General features: G+C 53.0%; 1 protein-coding gene across 1 annotated transcript in view; it reads right to left on the reverse strand.

Moving 5' to 3' along the window:
* The window catches only part of LOC149428712 (protein mono-ADP-ribosyltransferase PARP10-like), a 49,089-nt gene that overhangs the window by 26,634 nt on the left and 233 nt on the right, over positions 1-22,222 (reverse strand). The window contains exons 2-3 of the mRNA XM_089667088.1: positions 4,118-4,269; positions 978-1,217 (exon numbers count right to left, since the gene is read on the reverse strand). Coding sequence (XP_089523214.1) covers positions 978-1,217; positions 4,118-4,269 — 392 coding nt within the window. The remainder of the gene's footprint in view (positions 1-977; positions 1,218-4,117; positions 4,270-22,222) is intronic.

Consider the following 22,222-nt stretch of genomic DNA (forward strand, 5'->3'; position numbering starts at 1 on the left):
GGACCTCAAGGTTCAGTGTCATTAGTGAGGGACCCCAAGGTTCAGTGTCATTAGTGAGGGACCCCAAGGCTCACTGTCATTAGTGAGGGACCACAAGGTTCAGTGTAATTAATAAAGGACTCCAAGGTTCAATGTAATTAATGAAGGACCCCAAGGTTCAGTGTAATTAATGAAGGACCCCAAGGTTCAGTGTCATTAATGAAGGACCCCAAGGTTCAGTGTCATTAGTGAGGGACCCCAAGGCTCAGTGTCAGTGAGGGACCCCAAGGTTCAGTGTCATTAGTGAGGGACCCCAAGGCTTAGTGTCATTAGTGAGGGACCCCAAGGCTCAGTGTCAGTGAGGGACCCCAAGGTTCAGTGTCATTAGTGAGGGACCCCAAGGCTTAGTGTCATTAGTGAGGGACCCCAAGGCTTAGTGTCATTAGTGAGGGACCCCAAGGCTTAGTGTCATTAGTGAGGGACCCCAAGGCTCAGTGTCATTAGTGAGGGACCCCAAGGTTCAGTATAATTAATGAAGGACCCCAAGGTTCAGTGTCATTAATGAAGGACCCCAAGGTTCAGTGTCATTAGTGAGGGACCTCAAGGCTCAGGGTCATTAGTGGGGTACCCCAAGGTTTAGTGATGGACCCCAAGGTTTAGTGTCATTAGTGATGGACCCCAAGGTTCAGTGTCAGGGAAGATGGAATTGCCTCTCGGGGGGATCAGCAAGGATTCTCCACGCTGGAATGAATGGGATCGTGCTTCATTGGGGTTGTCTGCCTTCCTCAGGATGGACGATGGGGACACGGAAGCGGGGCGACGGCCCGGGGACACGGAAGCGGGGCGACGGCCCGGGGACACGGAAGCGGGGCGACGGCCCGGGGACACGGAAGCGGGGCGACGGCCCGGGGACACGGAAGCGGGGCGACGGCCCGGGGACACGGAAGCGGGGCGACGGCCCGGGGACATGGAAGCGGGGCCTTTGAAGTCTCACCCACCTTCTTGGCTCAGCTCTTCCTGGAAGGACACGAGGACGGAGGTCTTGTCTGCAGAGCGCTCAATGCTGAACTCTGCCCGGCCGCTCACGGCTTCCACATACAATTCCAGGACAACCTCTGTCGTGTCCGAATCCACACCGCACAGAGCCACCTTTCTGGGATCCCACGGAGGAGGAAGCCTCACCTGAACGGTCACATGATGTAAGAGGTGCTCCCCCTTAGACAAGACACCCTCCGCATCTGGAAGAGAAACAACCAAATCCGCTGACCAACATGTGACCCGCAAGTGATCCAGCACCGCTTCCTCCTCCACCATCTGACCAGACGCACCCCGTCACCTTATACACAGGTTACCGATTCAACACCGCTTCCTCCTCCACCATCAGACCAGACACACCCCGTCACCTTATACACAGGTTACCGATCCAGCACCGCTTCCTCCTCCACCATCAGACCAGACACACCCCGTCACCTTATACACAGGTTACCGATTCAACACCGCTTCCTTCTCCACCATCAGACCAGACACACCCCGTCACCTTATATACACGTTACCGATTCAACACCGCTTCCTCCTCCGCCATCAGACCAGACGCACCCCGTCACTTTATATACACGTTACCGATCCAGCACCGCTTCCTCCTCCACCATCAGACCAGACACACCCCGTCACCTTATATACAGGTTACCGATTCAACACCGCTTCCTCCTCTGCCATCAGACCAGACACACCCCGTCACTTTATATACACGTTACCGATTCAACACCGCTTCCTCCTCCACCATCAGACCAGACACACCCCGTCACCTTATATACAGGTTACCGATCCAGCACTGCTTCCTCCTCCTCCATCTGACCAGACACACCCCGTCACCTTATATACAGGTTACCGATCCAGCACCGCTTCCTCCTCCACCATCAGACCAGACACACCCCGTCACCTTATATACAGGTTACCGATCCAGCACCACTTCCTCCTCCACCATCAGACCAGACACACCCCGTCACCTTATATACAGGTTACCGATCCAGCACCGCTTCCTCCTCCTCCATCTGACCCGACGCACCCCGTCACCATATATACAGGTTACCGATCCAACACCACTTCCTCCTCCACCGTCTGACCAGACACACCCCGTCACCTTATACAGTGAGGAATAGAAGTATTTGAACCCCCTGCGATTCTGCAAGTTCTCCCACTTCTCCATCATGGAGGGTCTGACATTCACATTGCAGGGGATTCCCACTCTGAGGACAGAATTCAGGAAATCACATTGCAGGGGATTCCCACTCTCAGGACAGAATTCAGGAGATCACATTGCAGGGGATTCCCACTCTGAGGACAGAATTCAGGAGATCACATTGCAGGGGATTCCCACTCTGAGGACAGAATTCAGGAGATCACATTGCAGGGGATTCCCACTCTGAGGACAGAATTCAGGAGATCACATTGTATGATTTGTAAAGAATGTATTTGTCTTGCACGGCTGAACAGAAGGATTTGAACCCCTGAGAAGCAGCAAGAATTCTGGCTCTCAAAGACCTGTTACTGCGCCTTTACAAAGTCCCCCTCTACTCCACTCATTCATCTCACTTAGTAGCCCCTGTCTGAGCTCTTTACAGACACCTGTCCACCCCACAGTCAGTCAGACGCCAACTACTACCATGGGCAAGACCAAAGAGCTGTCAAAAGACACCAGACACAAAATTGTGGACCTCCACAAGGCTGGAAAGGGCTACGGGGCAATTGCCAAGCAGCTTGGTGAAAATAGATCAACTGTTGGAGCAATTGTTAGAAAATGGAAGAGGCTAAAGACGACTGTCAGTCTCCCTCGGACTGGGGCCCCATGCAAGATGTCCCCTCGTGGGGTATCACTGATGAGAAGAAAGGTGAGGAATCAGCCCAGAACTACAAGGGAGGAGCTGGTCAATGACATGAAGAGAGCTGGGGCCACAGTTTCACAGGTCACTGTCGGTAGAACACTACGCCGTCATGGTTTCCAATCATGCATTGCACGGAAGGTTCCCCTGCTCAAGTCATCACATGTCCAGGCCCGTCTGAAGGTTCCCCTGCCCAAGTCATCACATGTCCAGGCCCGTCTGAAGGTTCCCCTGCTCAAGTCATCACATGTCCAGGCTCGTCTGAAGGTTCCCCTGCTCAAGTCATCACATGTCCAGGCCCGTCTGAAGGTTCCCCTGCTCAAGTCATCACATGTCCAGGCCCGTCTGAAGGTTCCCCTGCTCAAGTCATCACATGTCCAGGCCCGTCTGAAGGTTTCCCTGCTCAAGTCATCACATGTCCAGGCCGTCTGAAGGTTGGCAATGACCATCTGGATGATGCAGAGGAGGCATGGGAGGAAGTCATGTGGTCAGATGAGACCAAAGTAGAACTTTATGGTCTAAACTTCACTCGTCGTGTTTGGAGGAAAAAGAAGAATGAGTTGCATCCCAAGAACACCATCCCTACTGTGAAGCATGGGGGTGGTAAGATCATGCTTTGGGAGTGCTTTTCTGCGAAGGGGACAGGTCAGAGCATTGAAGATGGGTCGTGGCTGGGTCTTCCAACATGACAACGACCCGAAGAACACAGCCAGGAGAACCAAGGAGTGGCCCCATAAGAAGCATATCAAGGTTCTGGAGTGGCCTAGCCAGTCTCCACACCTAAATCCAATAGAACATCTTTGGAGGGAGCTGAAACTCCGTGTTGCTCAGCGACAGCCCCGAAACCTGACAGATCTAGAGGAGATCGGTGTGGAGGAGTCGGCCAAAATCCCTGTTGCAGTGCAAACCTGGCCAAGGACTACAGGAAACGTCTGACCTCTGGAATTGCAGACAAAGGCTTCTGTACCAAATATTAACACGGATCTTCTCAGGGGTTCAAATACTTCTGTTCAGCCGTGCGAGACAAATACATTCTTTACAAATCATACAATGTGATTTCCTGAATTCTGTCCTCAGAGTGGGAATCCCCTGCAATGTGAATGTCAGACCCTCCATGATGGAGAAGTGGGAGAACTTGCAGAATCGCAGGGGGTTCACATACTTCTGTTCCTCACTGTATACAGGTTGTACCAGGATAGTACAGAGGGGTGTAAGGGGGGTTGGGGAAGGTGATGATTGGTCGGTCTGCAGTCACTTACCTCCAGGATTGGAGAATGTGATCAGTGCCGCCGACCCGTTCCTGGAGAAGGATTGTATGGCCCCGCCTCCAGAGCGACGTTTATTCTCAAAGTAAAGAAGAAGAAAGTCGTTGTCCACGGCTTCAGTGAGACCCAAAACTTCAACCTCCGCCCTGGAAGGACAGACATGACACTGTGAGCGACTCTTACAAGATGACATGGCACAGATATTCATCCAATGGACCTCCTCCTGTCACCTGACCAACTCCTCCAGCCCCCCACACAGGATTTCGGCAGAATCAACAGAACATTTCTGTTCTGAGCTAAAAACGAATGCAGCCACCACACGTGAGGAACGTCTGCCATGGATTTCCTTCTTCTGGGGCTCAGATACAACGTATGTGTGATCTACAGCACAGAGGTGACCCAATATTTTGCGATGATGGCGCCCATCGATCACACAATCAGCAAACCAAAACCTTCATTCCATCCTCCTCATGGCTTCACACCAGAAGAAGAAGCGTCCAATGCTCTGGTGCCGCACAGGGAATGTCCCATTACCAGAAGGACATTCAACACTTGGAGCCCCGCGGGGAGCATCCCTGCATTACAGAGTCACCGGGAGGATGCTCAATTTGTCGTGAACATTCTCCAGTCTGTATCCTCCTGTGACCGTCGTGTTCCTCAGTCTAGGCCCTACTCCTGTGATCTACGTATTCCTCAGTCTAGGCCCTACTCCTGTGATCTACGTGTTCCTCAGTCTAGGCCCTACTCCTGTGATCTACGTGTTCCTCAGTCTAGGCCCTACTCCTGTGATCTACGTGTTCCTCAGTCTAGGCCCTACTCCTGTGATCTACGTGTTCCTCAGTCTAGGCCAGGGGTGGGCAAACTTTTTGACTTGAGGGCCGCAATGGGTTCATATATTGGACCCGGGGGCCGGACCAAGAGTAGATGAATGATGTGTATGTGTCATCCATAGTAAGTATAGTAATATTCCCCCATAGTAAGCATAGTAATTCATCCCCCATATAGTAATTCATCCCCCATAGTAATTCATCCCCCATATAGTAATTCATCCCCCATATAGTAATTCATCCCCCATATAGTAATTCATCCCCCATATAGTAATTCATCCCCCATAGTAATTCATCCCCCATATAGTAATTCATCCCCCATAGTAATTCATCCCCCATAGTAATTCATCCCCCACATAGTAATTTATCCCCCATATAGTAATTCATCCCCCATAGTAATTCATCCCCCATAGTAATTCATCCCCCACATAGTAATTCATCCCCCATATAGTAATTCATCCCCCATATAGTAATTCATCCCCCATAGTAATTCATCCCCCATATAGTAATTCATCCCCCATAGTAATTCATCCCCCACATAGTAATTAATCCCCCCTATAGTAATTCATCCCCCATATAGTAATTCATCCCCCATATAGTAATTCATCCCCCATATAGTAATTCATCCCCCATAGTAATTCATCCCCCACATAGTAATTCATCCCCCATATAGTAATTCATCCCCCATATAGTAATTCATCCCCCATATAGTAATTCATCCCCCATATAGTAATTCATCCCCCATATAGTAATTCATCCCCCATAGTAATTCATCCCCCATATAGTAATTCATTCCCCATATTAATTCATCCCCCATATTAAGTCCCCAAGTCCCCCATGTGTCAATTTACTTACCTTTTGTCAGGGCAGGGCTGTGGAACGGACAGGTAGGCCTAGTGGCAGGGTAACGCACTGGCTGACGACAACCACCACCAACAGACTGAAGTCCCTCAGGGAGCGGAGTCTAAGTCCCAGGCTGCCCTTCACAAGGGCCCCTGATGGTGGGGATGGACTTGACGCAACCAGGGACCAGGTCGCGGCCCCCGAGACACCCCAGCTGCGGTAATGGCCGCCGCCAATGGCGTGTAGCTGGTGAGAATGACAATAGCGCAGTCAGACAAGCCGGGTCAATAAAAACGGGACAAAACAGTACAGAACAGTAGACAGAGAATCACAGGTCACGGGCCGGGTTCAGCAACGGAAGGTCAGATCGAAGGAAAACACAGAGAATGGTCTTAGTACAAGCCGAGTCAAATACCAGAAGAGTCACGAGCGTATACACAGAGCTGTAGCAAGACAAAGACACAAGACACAAGTGCAAAGAGCACGTGCAGATCCCAGGCTTATATGTACTCAGCCACACCCCTCTGGGGGATGGACCTCAGAGACCTGAAGGCATAAAAGATTCCCATCATGCTCAGCAGAAATCCAAGATGGATGCTAGCACATGGAGTAACAAAACCTCTGGGAAAAGGTAGGACCTTGACAGTACCTCCTCCTCAAGGGCCCCTCCCCCTCCGCGGCTCAACAAAAGGTTTCTGAGGAAAGCGGGTATGAAACGTGCGGAGGAGGGCAGGAGCATGGACATCCGCGGAAGGAACCCAGGAACGCTCCTCGGGACCATAACCGCGCCAATGAACCAGGAACTGTAATCGGCCGCGCACCAATCGAGAGTCCAGGATCCGGCTCACCTCATACTCCTCATGACCGTCAACCCGAATGGGACGGGGCCGAGGCAGTGAGGTAGCGAAGCGATTGCAGATCAGAGGTTTCAACAGTGATACATGAAAGATATTGGAGATCCGCATCCCAGGTGGAAGGGCAAGGGCATAGGCCACCGGATTCACCTTGCGGAGAATGCGAAAAGGACCGACAAAACGGGGAGCTAGTTTGGGTGTGGGCACCCGAAGATTGAGGTTACGAGTAGACAACCACACCCGATCGCCGACCTGGTATGAAGGAGCGGGCAACCGTCTGCGATCAGCCTGGAACTTCTGACGCTGAGCCGAGTCCCTCAAAGCCCTCTGGATCTGCCCCCATGAAGAACGCAGGGCAGCAAGATGGTTCTCCACAGCCGGAATGTCCTGTGGCGAGAACCTCTCAGGTAATACCGCGGGTTGGTACCCATAGTTGGCCATGAAGGGGGACATCCCGGAGGAGGAGTTGACCGCTGAGTTCCTGGCAAACTCTGCCCAAGGCAGGAGATCGGCCCAATCGTCCTGATGGTCCGAGATATAACACCGAAGGAATTGTTCTAAGGCCTGATTGGAACGCTCCGCAGCCCCATTGGACTGCGGGTGGTAGGCTGAAGAAAAGGAGAGACTAATGCCCAACTGGGAGCAGAAGGCGCGCCAGAATCTGGACACGAACTGACTCCCGCGGTCCGAGACAATCACCTTGGGCAACCCATGCAGGCGAAAAATCTCCCTGGAAAAGACCGTGGCCAGTTCTTGCGCTGTTGGTAATTTCCTGAGTGGAATACAATGGCACATTTTGGAAAAACGGTCGACGACCATGAGAATGACCGTATGGCCCTGAGACACAGGGAGGTCTACAATAAAGTCCATGCCCAGGTGTGACCAAGGACGCTCCCCATTGGGAATGGGTTGCAGAAGACCCATTGGAAGATGCCGTGGAGATTTATTCTGGGCACAGATCGAACATGCCGCTACATAAGAGGCGATGTCGGCACGGAGAGTTGGCCACCAGAACAACCGAGAGACGACCCAAGACAACTGGTTCCTCCCCGGATGCCCGGCAGTTTTGGAGTTATGGTAGGTACGCAGCAGACGGGTGCGCAACCCCTCGGGTACAAAACATCTACCCTCCGGTCTCTCGGGAGGAGCGTCAGTTTGAGCCGCCAAAATCTGCTCCCCAAGGGGAGAAGTCAGACTGGTACGAATGGCAGCCAGGATATGATCCGGAGGTATGACCGAGGTTGGCTCAGAGTCCTCCCTGGACAACTCAGAGTATTGCCGCGATAATGCATCAGCCCTGACATTCTTGGAACCAGGCAAATAGGAGACCACATAGTTGAACCGCGACAAGAACAAGGCCCATCTGGCCTGACGGGGTGTCAATCTTTTGGCCTCCGAAAGATAAGTCAGGTTCTTATGATCGGTAAGAATGAGGACCGGAACTGCGGAGCCCTCAAGCAGGTGCCTCCATTCCTTGAGAGCCAGAATGATTGCCAACAACTCCCTATCTCCAATCTGGTAGTTGCACTCTGCAGAGGAAAGCTTCCTGGAGTAGAACCCACAGGGAAGTAGGGGTCCATCGGGCGACCGACGTTGAGACAGGAGAGCGCCTACTCCTGTCTCGGATGCATCAACCTCAAGGACGAAGGGCAATCCAGGATTGGGATGAGACAGTATCGGAGCCGAAGCGAAGGCGGATTTCAGAGCCTCAAAAGCTACGATGGCCTCGGATGGCCACTCGTAAGGATTACTGCCCTTCTTGGTTAGGTCTGAGAGAGGTTTTGCCAGCGTGGAGAAGTTCCTGATGAACTTCCGATAGTAGTTGGCAAAACCCAAAAAGCGCTGAATGGGCCGAAGACCATTGGGACGAGGCCACTGCAGAACTGCCGAAACCTTCTGAGGGTCCATGGAGAATCCCTCCGCAGAAATGATGTAGCCTAAAAAGGCAACTTGGGATCGATGGAATTCGCACTTCTCAAGTTTACAAAAAAGTTCGTTCTCACGTAATCGTTGCAGCACCTGCTTGACATCCTGGATATGGGACTCCATGGAGGCAGAGTAAACCAGGATGTCATCCAAGTAAACCACCACGCACTGCTGCAACAAGTCACGAAGGACATCATTTATGAATTCCTGAAAAACTGCGGGCGCGTTACACAACCCGAAGGGCATCACCAGGGATTCATAGTGGCCGGTTCTGGTGTTAAACGCGGTCTTCCACTCATCCCCCTGTTTGATCCGTACGAGGTTGTACGCCGCCCCAAGATCTGTCCCCGACAGGATCTCAGGTGCGAGCGTTTCCCGGACGGACCGGACAGGACTGCCAAAAGTGCCCACCGAGGCCACAGTACAGGCAGCGACCCTCCCGACGCCGAGCGGCCCGCTCCCCCTCGGAAAGGCGAGCAAACCCCAGCTGCATGGGCTCACCACCAGACAATCTATCCCCAGGAGGCGTGGGAGGAGAGGGAGGAATGGGTGGGATAGAAAACGCAGATGCCAGTCGATTGGGAGGCCTCTGCAGGTGTTCCTTGAGTGAAGGCCTCCCCCTGAGCCTGGTATCAATCAGGATCAGGAAGGAAATTAGTGCTTCCAGCTCCACAGGCAATTCCTTGGCTGCGATCTCGTCCTTCAATGCATCAGAAAGACCCTGAGAAAACGCAGCCACCAGAGCCTCATTGTTCCAACCCACCTCTGCTGCCAGGGTACGAAACTCTATGGCGTACTCGGCCACGGTCCGTGAACCCTGATGCATAGACATGAGCAGCTTGGCAGCCGAGGCGGAGCGAGCCGGTACATCGAATACCCTACGGAAGGCATCGATAAAAAAACCGGAAAACTCGTGAATCACCGGGTCATTCCTCTCCCATAAGGGATTCGCCCAGGCCAAGGCCTTGTCTGAGAGTAGTGAGATGAGGAAACCCACCTTTGACCTCTCAGTCGGAAAAAGCGTAGGGGATTAATTCAAAGTAAATCCCCACCTGGTTAAGGAACCCACGACACTGACTCGGCTCACCCCCAAAGCGCTGTGGAAGAGGGGCTGAACCGGTCATACCTCTGGACACCGCGGGTGCCGCATCAGCCGCGGCGGTAGGCACAGCAAGCGGAACAGCAGCGGGAGCGACCACCGGAGTGACAACCGGCCTAATAACACCAGGAGTAAGGTGAGCGGTGCGTGCCAGCAGAGTTTGCAACGCCTGAGCGAACTGACCCAACAGGAAATCCTGTTGATCCAGTCTGGCGACCAACATTGGAAGTGAAGGCGTACCTGCACCGTCAGGATTCATGGCACTTGTGTAATGTCAGGGCAGGGCTGTGGAACAGACAGGTAGGCCTAGTGGCAGGGTAACGCACTGGCTGACGACAACCACCACCAACAGACTGAAGTCCCTCAGGGCGCGGAGTCTAAGTCCCAGGCTGCCCTTCACAAGGGCCCCTGATGGTGGGGATGGACTTGACGCAACCAGGGACCAGGTCGCGGCCCCTGAGACACCCCAGCTGCGGTAATGGCCGCCGCCAATGGCGTGTAGCTGGTGAGAATGACAATAGCGTAGTCAGACAAGCCGGGTCAATAACAACGGGACAAAACAGTACAGAACAGTAGACAGAGAATCACAGGTCACGGGCCGGGTTCAGCAACGGAAGGTCAGATCGAAGGAAAACACAGAGAATGGTCTTAGTACAAGCCGAGTCAGAATACCAGAAGAGTCACGAGCGTATACACAGAGCTGTAGCAAGACAAAGACACAAGACACAAGTGCAAAGAGCACGTGCAGATCCCAGGCTTATATGTACTCAGCCACACCCCTCTGGGGGATGGACCTCAGAGACCTGAAGGCATAAAAGATTCCCATCATGCTCAGCAAAAATCCAAGATGGATGCTAGCACATGGAGTAACAAAACCTCTGGGAAAAGGTAGGACCTTGACACCTTTGCTCCGCGCGGTCCTCTCGCCGTGTTCCCGCGCCCTTCCGGTGTAGCATGAAAATCTGTCTCCTATGAGGATCTGTCCCCCTCGACGTATCTGCGCATGTGCCAGTTTCAGGCATTAGCAGCCGATCGGCGATCTCCAGCACATGCGCAGATACGTCGAGGGGGACAGATCCTCATAGGAGACAGATTTTCATGCTACACCGGTCTTCAGGGCGGACTGTGAGAGGAGCCTAGCGGGAGCCTAGCTCCGCGGGCCGGATTAAAAGGTCCGCCGGGCCGTAGTTTGCCCATTGCTGGTCTAGGCCCTACTCCTGTGATCTACGTGTTCCTCAGTCTAGGCCCTACTCCTGTGATCTACGTGTTCCTCAGTTTAGACCCTACTCCTGTGATCTACGTATTCCTCAGTCTAGGCCCTACTCCTGTGATCTACGTGTTCCTCAGTCTAGGCCCTACTCCTGTGATCTACGTGTTCCTCAGTCTGGGCCCTACTCCTGTGACCCTCGTGTTCCTCAGTCTGGGTCCTGCTCCTGTGATCCTCAGTCTGGACCCTTCTCCTGAGATCCTCATATTCCTCAGTTTAGGCCCTGCTCCTGTGATCCTCATGTTCCTCAGTCTGGGTCCTACTCCTGTGATCCTCGTGTTCCTCAGTCTAGGCTCTACCCCTGTGATCCTCGTGTTCCTCAGTCTAGGCCCTACTCCTGTGATCCTTGTGTTCCCCAGTCTAGGCCCTACTCCTGTGATCCTCGTGTTCCTCAGTCTAGGCCCTACTCCTGTGATCCTCGTGTTCCTCAGTCTAGGCCCTGCTCCTGTGATCCTTGTGTTCCTCAGTCTAGGCCCTGCTCCTGTGATCCTCGTGTTCCTCAGTCTAGGCCCTGCTCCTGTGATCCTCGTGTTCCTCAGTCTAGGCCCTGCTCCTGTGATCCTCGTGTTCCTCAGTCTAGGCCCTGCTCCTGTGATCCTCGTGTTCCTCAGTCTAGGCCCTTCTCCTGTGATCCTCGTGTTCCTCAGTCTAGGTCTTTCTGCTGTAATCCTCATATTCCTTGGTCTGGTTCCTGCTCCTGTGATCCTCGTGTTCCTCAGTCTAGGCCCTGCTCCTGTGATCCTCGTGTTCCTCAGTCTAGGCCCTACTCCTGTGATCCTCGTGTTCCTTAGCCTAGGCACTACTCCTGTGACCCTCGTGCTCCTCAGCCTAGGCACTACTCCTGTGATCCTCGTGTTCCTCAGCCTAGGCACTACTCCTGTGATCCTCGTGCTCCTCAGTCTAGGTCTTTCTCCTATAATCCTCATGTTCCTTGGTCTGGTTCCTGCTTCTGTGATCCTCGTATTCCTTAGTCTGGGCCCTACTCCTGTGATCCTCGTGTTCCTTGGTCTGGTTCCTGCTTCTGTGATCCCCATGTTCCTGTGTGGTCTTGCACACACCTATTGTGTTACCTACCGTCTTGTGTATCCGGTGCCCCAGCACTGTAAGGAACTTGTTTATTTTTTACGTACTTCCAGTGTGTTCATTGGATCTTGCCAGTATTTGCTCTTCAGCACCTGTGCATTTCCCTCCATGCTTTTGCTATTTTTTGTCCACACCTGTGCACTCCTTGTCCACATCCTGCTTTGTGGCCCTAAACACCCTTGCCTGCTGCCGGCTTCCAGTGGCCCCCTGTAATACTGTGCACCTTCAGCCATTCCCAGTGTCTCTGTGTTTGGGCATTTCTGCCTGCTTGGATTGAGTTGCCCTCTGATTGGTGAGTCCTGTACTCCAACGCTACTAAGGACTCTCTACAGCAACCTAGTCCCAGATCCCACTGGCTGCCTGCTCAGGTGAGTTGGAGGGCTGAAACATGGATATTGCCAGCAGCCAAATCCATCTCCATCATCAGGGGCACCTTAGAGCCTGTGCCCTTCTAAGGGCTCTCACTTCTGCTGTCATGCTGGGCTCTTTTCACCCCTGCCTTCAGGTATCTAGCCCATCCCAGACTCACCGTAGCCACCTTTGCCTCTTCCAAAGCCAACGCCACTGCCTAGTCTCAGTTGCTGCTACCTACCTGGTTGCCCAGTCTGCTCCCTAGTGGGAGCATATTCCCTAGAAAGTGACAACTTACAACACCTACAGGCATGTCATCTAGGAGGTAGGACACCTAGAGGTAGGTCATCTACAGGAACATCATCCACAGGTACAACACCTACAGTTACATCATCAACAAGTACAAAGCCTACAGGTATTGTATGACACATAGGACATCTACAACATCTACAGGTAGGTCGGCTATTGTACAGGAACATCATCCACATGTACATCACCCAGAGTTAGGTCATCTACAGAAACATCATCAAGTACAAAGCCTACAGGTACTGTATGACACATAGAACATCTACAGGTAGGTCGGCTATTGTACAGGAACATCATCCACAGGTAGGTCATCTACATGTATGCCACCTACAATTACATCATCCACATGTACATCACCTAGAGGTAGGTCATCTACAGGTACGTTATCTGCTGTACAGGAACATCATCTACAGGTACAACATCTACAGTTACATCATCAACAAGTACAAAGCCTACAGGTATTGTATGACACATAGGACATCTACAACATCTACAGGTAGGTCGGCTATTGTACAGGAACATCATCCACATGTACAACACCCAGAGTTAGGTCATCTACAGAAACATCATCAAGTACAGGTACTGTATGACACATAGGACATCTACAGGTAGGTCGGCTATTGTACAGGAACATCATCCACAGGTAGGTCATCTACAAGTATGCCACCTACAGTTACGTCATCCACATGTACAACACCTAGAGGTAGGTCATCTACAGGTACGTTATCTGCTGTACAGGAACATCATCCACAGGTAGGTCATCTACAGGAACATCATCAAGTACAAAGCCTACAGGTACTGTATGACACATCGGACATCTACAGGTACAACATCTACAGGTAGGTCGGCTATTGTACAGGAACATCATCCACAGGTAGGTCATCTACAAGTATGCCACCTACAGTTACGTCATCCACATGTACAACACCTAGAGGTAGGTCATCTACAGGTACGTTATCTGCTGTACAAGAACATCATCCACAGGTACAACACCTACAGGTAGGTCATCTACAGATACGAAGCCTACAGGTAGGTCATCTACAGATACGAAGCCTACAGGTAGGTCATCTACAGATACGAAGCCTACAGGTAGGTCACCTACAGAAACAGTCACAGATACGACACTTACAAGGACAACATCTTCTAACGAACACCAGTGTAAAAAATAAAAACTGGAAAAGCTTAATGTTTACAAATCAGCAGGACTGGGTGGCTTGTACCCGAGAGTTCTCAAAGAACTTGGCCAAGTGATTGCGAGGCCATTCTCCATAATCCATAGGACAGTTTACTGACTGCAATGGCACCAGCTGATTGGCAAAAAGCAAACAAGGTACCAATATTAAAAAAAAGGGCCGAGATATACAGAATCTCCCAGAAGTCCCACCCCTCACATTTGTGTCAATATTTGATTCTCTTTTCATATGACAACACTGAAGAAATGACACTTTGTTACAATGTGACGTAGTCAGTGTACAGTTTGTATAACATGGAAATTTGCTGTCCCCTCAAAATAACTCAACACACCGCCATTAATGTCTAAACCGCCGGCAACAGAACTGAGTCCACCCCTAAGTGACAAGGTCCACATTGGGCCCAAGTAGCCATTTTTCCTCCCCGGTGTCATGTGACTCATTAGTGTTACAAGGTGTCAGGTGTGAATGGGGAGCAGGTAGGTTACATTTGGTGTTATCGCTCTCACTCTCTCATACTGGTCACTGGAAGTTCAACATGGCACCTCATGGCAAAGAACTCTGAAGATCTGAAAAAAGAATTGTTGCTCTACATGAAGATGGCCGAGGCTATAAGAAGATTGCCAAAACCCTGAGCTGCAGCACATGGGCCGAGACCCTGAGACTGAGCTGCAGCACGGGGGCCGAGACCCTGAGACTGAGCTGCAGCACAGGGGCCGAGACCCTACAGCGGTGTAACAGGACAGGTTCCAATCAGAACAGGCCTCACCATGGTCCACCAATGAAGTTGTGCGCATGTGCTCAGCGTCATATCCAGAGGTTGTCTTCGGGAAATAGACGTATGAGTGCTGCCAGCATTGCTGCTGAGGGTGTAGGGGGGGTGGGGTCAGCCTGTCAGTGGGGCCAGCATTGCTGCAGAAGGTGAAGGGGTGGGGGGGGGGGGGGGTCAGCCTGTCAGTGGGGCCAGCATTGCCACAGAGGGTGAAGGGGTGGGGGGGGGTCAGCCTGTCAGTGGTGCCAGCATTGCTGCAGAGGGTGAAGGGGTGGGGGGTCAGCCTGTCAGTGGTGCCAGCATTGCTGCAGAGGGTGTAGGGGTGGGGGGTCGGCCTATCAGGGCTCAGACCATACGCCGCACACTGCATCACATTGGTCTGCATGGCTGTCGTCCCAGAAGGAAGCCTCTTCTAAAGATGATGCACAAGAAAGCCGCAAACAGTTTGCTGAAGACCAGCAGACTAAGGACATGGATTACTGGAACCGCCTCCTGTGGTCTGATGACACCAACAGCAACTGATTGGGTTCAGATGGTGTCAGGCATGTGTAGCGGCAACCAGGTGAGGAGTACAATGTGTGTCTTGCCTACAATCAAGCATGGTGGTGGGGGTGTCACGGTCTGGGGCCGCGCGGGGGTGGGGGTGTCACGGTCTGGGGCCGCGCGGGGGTGGGGGTGTCACGGTCTGGGGCCGCGCGGGGGTGGGGGTGTCACGGTCTGGGGCCGCGCGGGGGTGGGGGTGTCACGGTCTGGGGCCGCGCGGGGGTGTCACGGTCTGGGGTCCGCGCGGGGGTGTCACGGTCTGGGGCCGCGCGGGGGTGTCACGGTCTGGGGCCGCGCGGGGGTGTTCACGGTCTGGGGCCGCGCGGGGGTGTCACGGTCTGGGGCCGCGCGGGGGTGGGGGTCACGGTCTGGGGCCGCGCGGGGGTGGGGGTGTCACGGTCTGGGCCGCGCTGCATGGTGGTGGGGGTGTCACGGTCTGGGGCTGCATGGTGGTGGGGGTGTCACGGTCTGGGGCTGCATGAGTGCTGCCAGCACTGGGGGGGCTACAGTTCATTGAGGGAACCATGAATGCCAACATGTACTGTGACATACTGAAGCAGAGCATGATCCCCTCCCTTCGGAGACTGAGTCGCAGGGCAATATTTCAACATAATGACCCCAAACACACCTCCAAGACCACCACTGCCTGGCTGAAGAAGCTGAGGGTTCAGATGATGGACTGGCCAAGCGTGTCTCCAGACCTAAACCCTATTGAGCATATGTGGGGCCTCCTCTAACGGAAGGTGGAGGAGCACAAGGTCTCCAACATCCACCAGCTTCATGATGACGTCATGGAGGAGTGGAAGATGACTCCAGTGGCAACCTGTGAAGCTCTGATGACCTCCAGGCCAAGAGGGTTCAGGCAGTGCTGGGAAATAATGGCGGCCACACAAAATATTGACACTTTGGGCCCAATGTGGACCTTGTCACTTAGGGGTGGAGTCACTTTTGTTGCCAGCGGTTTAGACATTAATGGCGGTGTGTTGAGTTATTTTGAGGGGACAGCAAATTTCCATGTTATACAAACTGTACACTGACTACGTCACATTGTAACAGAGTGTCATTTCTTCAGTGTTGTCACATGAAAAGAGAGAATCAAATATTTACAAAAATGTGAGGTGGGGGCTCATTTCTGGGAGATACTGTATAGCTGGAAACTACAGGCCAGTCAGACTAACATTAATAGTAATGTAAACTATTGGAGGGGAAGAGAAGGGACTACAGCCAAGAATTTTCTGGTGGAAATAGTACCATTAGTAGTAACCAACATGGATTACAAAAGGCCGTTCTTACCAGACCAATCCACTAACATTCTGTGAGGAGGTGAGCTGCCATCTAGATATGGAAGGCCTGTGGATTTGGTGGATTTGGACTTTGCTAAGGGATTAGATACAGTATCTAATAATGCTCTAGGTGCATCCAGAGGGCGGTAATAGCATGTACTCTGGTCTGGAGTGGTAAGAGGGGTACCCAGGGCTCTGTCCTAGGGACAATTCTGTTTAATTTACGGATATCGAGGTCGGTATAAATCGCTCCATCCCAGTGTCTGCGGACGATACAAAGCTAAGTAGGGCAATCATTTCCCAACACGGTATAGAAACTCAATAAAATAAAGGGGGGGGGGAGAAACATGGGCAAATGAGGTTCAACGTAGGAAAATGTAAAGTAATGCACTTGGGGGCTTAAAATATAAATGTGAGTTAGACTCTCGGGGGAGAACCTCTGGGGGAATGGAGGATGGAGGAGGATCTGGGGGTCCTAACAGACGACAGACTCAGCAATAGCATGCAATGCCAAGCTGCAACAAGCAAAGCCAGCAGAATATCAGCATTGAAAGAGGATTTACCCCGGAGATAGAGCTAGAATTCCTTGGGGGAGGAGACAGAGCTAGAATTCCTTGGGGGAGGAGACAGAGCTAGAATTCCTTGGGGGAGGAGAGGGCATGGGGAGGAGACAGAGCTAGCATTCCTTGGGGGAGGAGAGGGCATGGGGAGGAGATAAAATTATAATTATTTGGGGGGAGGAGAGGGCATAGGGAGGAGACAGAGCTAGAATTCCCTGGGGGAGGAGAGGGCATAGGGAGGAGACAGAGCTAGAATTCCTTGGGGGAGGAGAGGGCATGGGGAGGAGACAGAGCTAGAATTCCTTGGGGGAGGAGAGGGCATGGGGAGGAGATAAAATTATAATTCTTTGGGGGGAGGAGAGGAGAGGGCATAGGGAGGAGACAGAGCTAGAATTCCTTGGGGGAGGAGAGGGCATGGGGAGGAGACAGAGCTAGAATTCCCTGGGGGAGGAGAGGGCATGGGGAGGAGACAGAGCTAGAATTCCCTGGGGGAGGAGAGGGCATGGGGAGGAGACAGAGCTAGAATTCCCTGGGGGAGGAGAGGAAATGGGGAGGAGATAAAACTGTAATTCTTGGGGGGAGGAGAGGAGAGGGCATGGGGAGGAGACAGAGCTAGAATTCTTTGGGGGGAGGAGAGGAGAGGGTTGGGGGGGGGGGATAAAACTATGACTCTACTACTCTACTCTGGTTCGGACACATCTGGAGTATGCCGGCCAGTTCTGGTCACCAGTCCTCAGGAAGGATTTGCTGGAACTGGACAGAGTCCAGAGAAGGGCAGTAAAACTAAAAAGGGGAATGGAGGACCTCAGTACTGGGGGTGGAGGAGCTCTGTTTTGGAGGATGGAGGAGGTCACTTGGGGGGAGACTCAGTTTTGGTGGATGCAGGAGCTCAGTTATAGGGGGGGGGGCGGAGGAACTCAGTTATAGGGGGGGGCGGAGGAACTCAGTTATAGGGGGGGGCGGAGGAACTCAGTTATAGGGGGGGGCGGAGGAACTCAGTTATAGGGGGGGCGGAGGAACTCAGTTATAGGGGGGGCCGAGGAGATCAGTTATGAGGGGATGGAGCTGCTCAGTTGTGGAGGGGCGGAGGAGCTCAGTTATAGGGGGGGGTGGAGGAGCTCAGTTATAGGGGGGGGCGGAGGAGCTCAGTTATGGGGGGGGGCGGAGGAGCTCAGTTATAGGGGGGGGGCGGAGGAGCTCAGTTATAGGGGGGGGCGGAGGAGCTCAGTTATGGGGGGGGGGCGGAGGAGCTCAGTTATAGGGGGGGGCGGAGGAGCTCAGTTATAGGGGGGGGCGGAGGAGCTCAGTTATAGGGGGGGGCGGAGGAGCTCAGTTATAGGGAGGGGCGGAGGAGCTCAGTTATAGGGGGGGGGGCGGAGGAGCTTAGTTATGGGGGGGGCGGAGGAGCTCAGTTATGGGGGGGGCGGAGGAGCTCAGTTATGGGGGGGGCGGAGGAGCGGTTATAGGGGGGGCGGAGGAGATCAGTTATGGAGGAGCTCAATTGTGGATGGACGGAGGAGATCAGTTATGAGGGGGAGGGACGGACCTCAGTTATGAGGGGGAGGGACGGACCTCAGTTATGAGGGGGAGGGACGGACCTCAGTTATGAGGGGGAGGGACGGACCTCAGTTATGAGGGGGAGGGACGGACCTCAGTTATGAGGGGGAGGGACGGACCTCAGTTATGAGGGGGAGGGACGGACCTCAGTTATGAGGGGGAGGGACGGACCTCAGTTATTGGGAGAAGGAGGAGCTCAGTTATTGGGGGGATGGGAGGACCTCAGTTATGGGGGAGGGAGGACCTCAGTTATGGGGAATGTCAATCACAGCCAGTGAGTCAATAAGGAGAGAGAGGGGCTGAGCTGTGGCTCTGTGATTGGACACGCACAGCTGTGACACCTACAACTCCTAAGACTATGACAACTACGACACCTACGACTCCTAAGACTACGACACCTACGACTACGACACCTACGACTACGACACCTACGACACCTACGACTACGACACCTACGACTACGACACCTACGACTACGACACCTACGACTACGACACCTACGACTACGACACCTACGACTACGACACCTACGACACCTACGACTACGACGACTACGACACCTACGACTACGACACCTACGACTACGACACCTACGACTACGACTACGACACCTACGACTACGACACCTACGACACCTACGACTACGACGACTACGACACCTACGACTACGACACCTATGACACCTACGACTACGACACCTACGACTACGACACCTACGACTACGACACCTACGACTACGACACCTACGACTACGACTCCTAAGACTACGACAACTACGACTCCTAAGACTACGACACCTACGACTACGACTCCTAAGACTACGACACCTACGACTACGACTCCTAAGACTACGACAACTACGACACCTACGACACCTACGACTACGACTCCTAAGACTACGACACCTACGACTACGACACCTACGACTACGACACCTACGACTACGACACCTACGACTACGACACCTACGACTACGACACCTACGACACCTACGACTACGACACCTACGACTACGACACCTAAGACTACGACACATACGACTACGACACATACGACTACGACACCTACGACTACGACACCTACGACTACGACGACTACGACACCTACGACTACGACACCTACGACTACGACACCTACGACTACGACACCTACGACTACGACACCTAAGACTACGACACATACGACTACGACACATACGACTACGACTCCTAAGACTACGACAACTAAGACTACGACAACTAAGACTACGACTCCTACGACTCCTAAGACTACGACACCTACGACTACGACACCTACGACTACAACTACGACACCTACGACGACACCTACGACTCCTAAGACTACGACACCTACGACTACGACACCTACGACACCTAAAACTACGACACCTACGACTACGACACCTACGACACCTACGACTACGACACCTACGACTACGACACCTACGACACCTACGACTACGACACCTACGACTCCTAAGACTACGACACCTACGACTACGACACCTACGACACCTACGACTACGACACCTACGACTACGACACCTACGACACCTAAAACTACGACACCTACGACTACGACACCTAAAACTACGACGACTACGACACCTAAAACTACGACACCTACGACTACGACACCTACGACTACGACACCTACGACTACGACACCTACGACTACGACACCTACGACTACGACACCTACGACTACGACACCTACGACACCTACGACTGCGACACCTACGACTGCGACACCTACGACTGCGACACCTACGACTACGACACCTACGACTACGACACCTACGACTACGACACCTACGACTGCGACACCTACGACTGCGACACCTACGACTGCGACACCTACGACTGCGACACCTACGACTGCGACACCTACGACTGCGACTCCTACGACTGCGACTCCTACGACTGCGACTCCTACGACTCCTACGACTGCGACTCCTACGACTGCGACTCCTACGACTGCGACACCTACGACTGCGACACCTACGACTGCGACACCTACGACTGCGACACCTACGACTGCGACTCCTACGACTACGACACCTACGACTGCGACTCCTACGACTGCGACTCCTACGACTACGACACCTACGACACCTACGACACCTGCGACACCTACGACTGCGACACCTACGACTGCGACACCTACGACTGCGACACCTACGACTGCGACACCTACGACTGCGACACCTACGACTGCGACACCTACGACTGCGACTCCTACGACTACGACACCTACGACTGCGACTCCTACGACTGCGACTCCTACGACTACGACAACTGCGACTCCTACGACTAGGACACCTACGACTACGACACCTACGACACCTACGACACCTACGACTGCGACACCTACGACTGCGACACCTACGACTGCGACACCTACGACACCTACGACTGCGACACCTACGACACCTACGACTGCGACACCTACGACTGCGACACCTACGACTGCGACACCTACGACTGCGACACCTACGACTGCGACACCTACGACTGCGACACCTACGACTGCGACTCCTACGACTACGACACCTACGACTACGACACCGACGACTACGACACCTACAACTCCTAAGACTACGACAACTACAGGTATGACAACTACTATGACACCTAGGACAACCACACCTACGACTACGACACCTACAGGTACGACACCTACGACTACGACACCTACGACTACGACACCTACGACTACGACACCTACGACTACGACACCTACGACTACGACACCTACAGGTATGACACCTACGACTACGACACCTACGACTACGACACCTACGACTACGACACCTACGACTACGACACCTACGACTACGACACCTACGACTACGACACCTACGACACCTACGACACCTGCGACACCTACGACTACGACACCTACGACTGCGACACCTACGACTGCGACACCTACGACTGCGACACCTACGACTGCGACACCTACGACTGCGACACCTACGACTGCGACACCTACGACTGCGACACCTACGACTGCGACACCTACGACTACGACACCTACGACTACGACACCTACGACTACGACGACTACGACACCTACAACTCCTAAGACTACGACAACTACAGGTATGACAACTACTATGACACCTAGGACAACCACACCTACGACTACGACACCTACAGGTATGACACCTACGACTACGACACCTACGACTACGACACCTACGACTACGACACCTACGACTACGACACCTACGACTACGACACCTACGACTACGACACCTACGACTACGACACCTACGACTCCTAAAACTACGATGATACCTACAACTATGACAACGACACCTACAGGTATGACAACTACTATGACACCTAGGACAACCACACCTACGACTACCACACCTACGACTACGACACCTACAGGTATGACACCTACGACTACCACACCTACGACTACCACACCTACGACTACCACACCTACGACTACCACACCTACGACAACTACAACTACGATGACACCTACAACTATGACAACGACACCTACAGGTATGACAACTACTATGACACCTACGACTACCACACCTACAGGTATGACAACTACGACTACAAGGGGAAGGTTATAGGTGTGATAATACTCTCAGGGGGTCGGTTGTACAATTC

Source organism: Staurois parvus, unplaced genomic scaffold, assembly GCF_062004578.1.
Source record: "Staurois parvus isolate SC_StPar_1 unplaced genomic scaffold, SC_StPar_1.0 ptg003014l, whole genome shotgun sequence".
NCBI lineage: Eukaryota > Metazoa > Chordata > Amphibia > Anura > Ranidae > Staurois > Staurois parvus.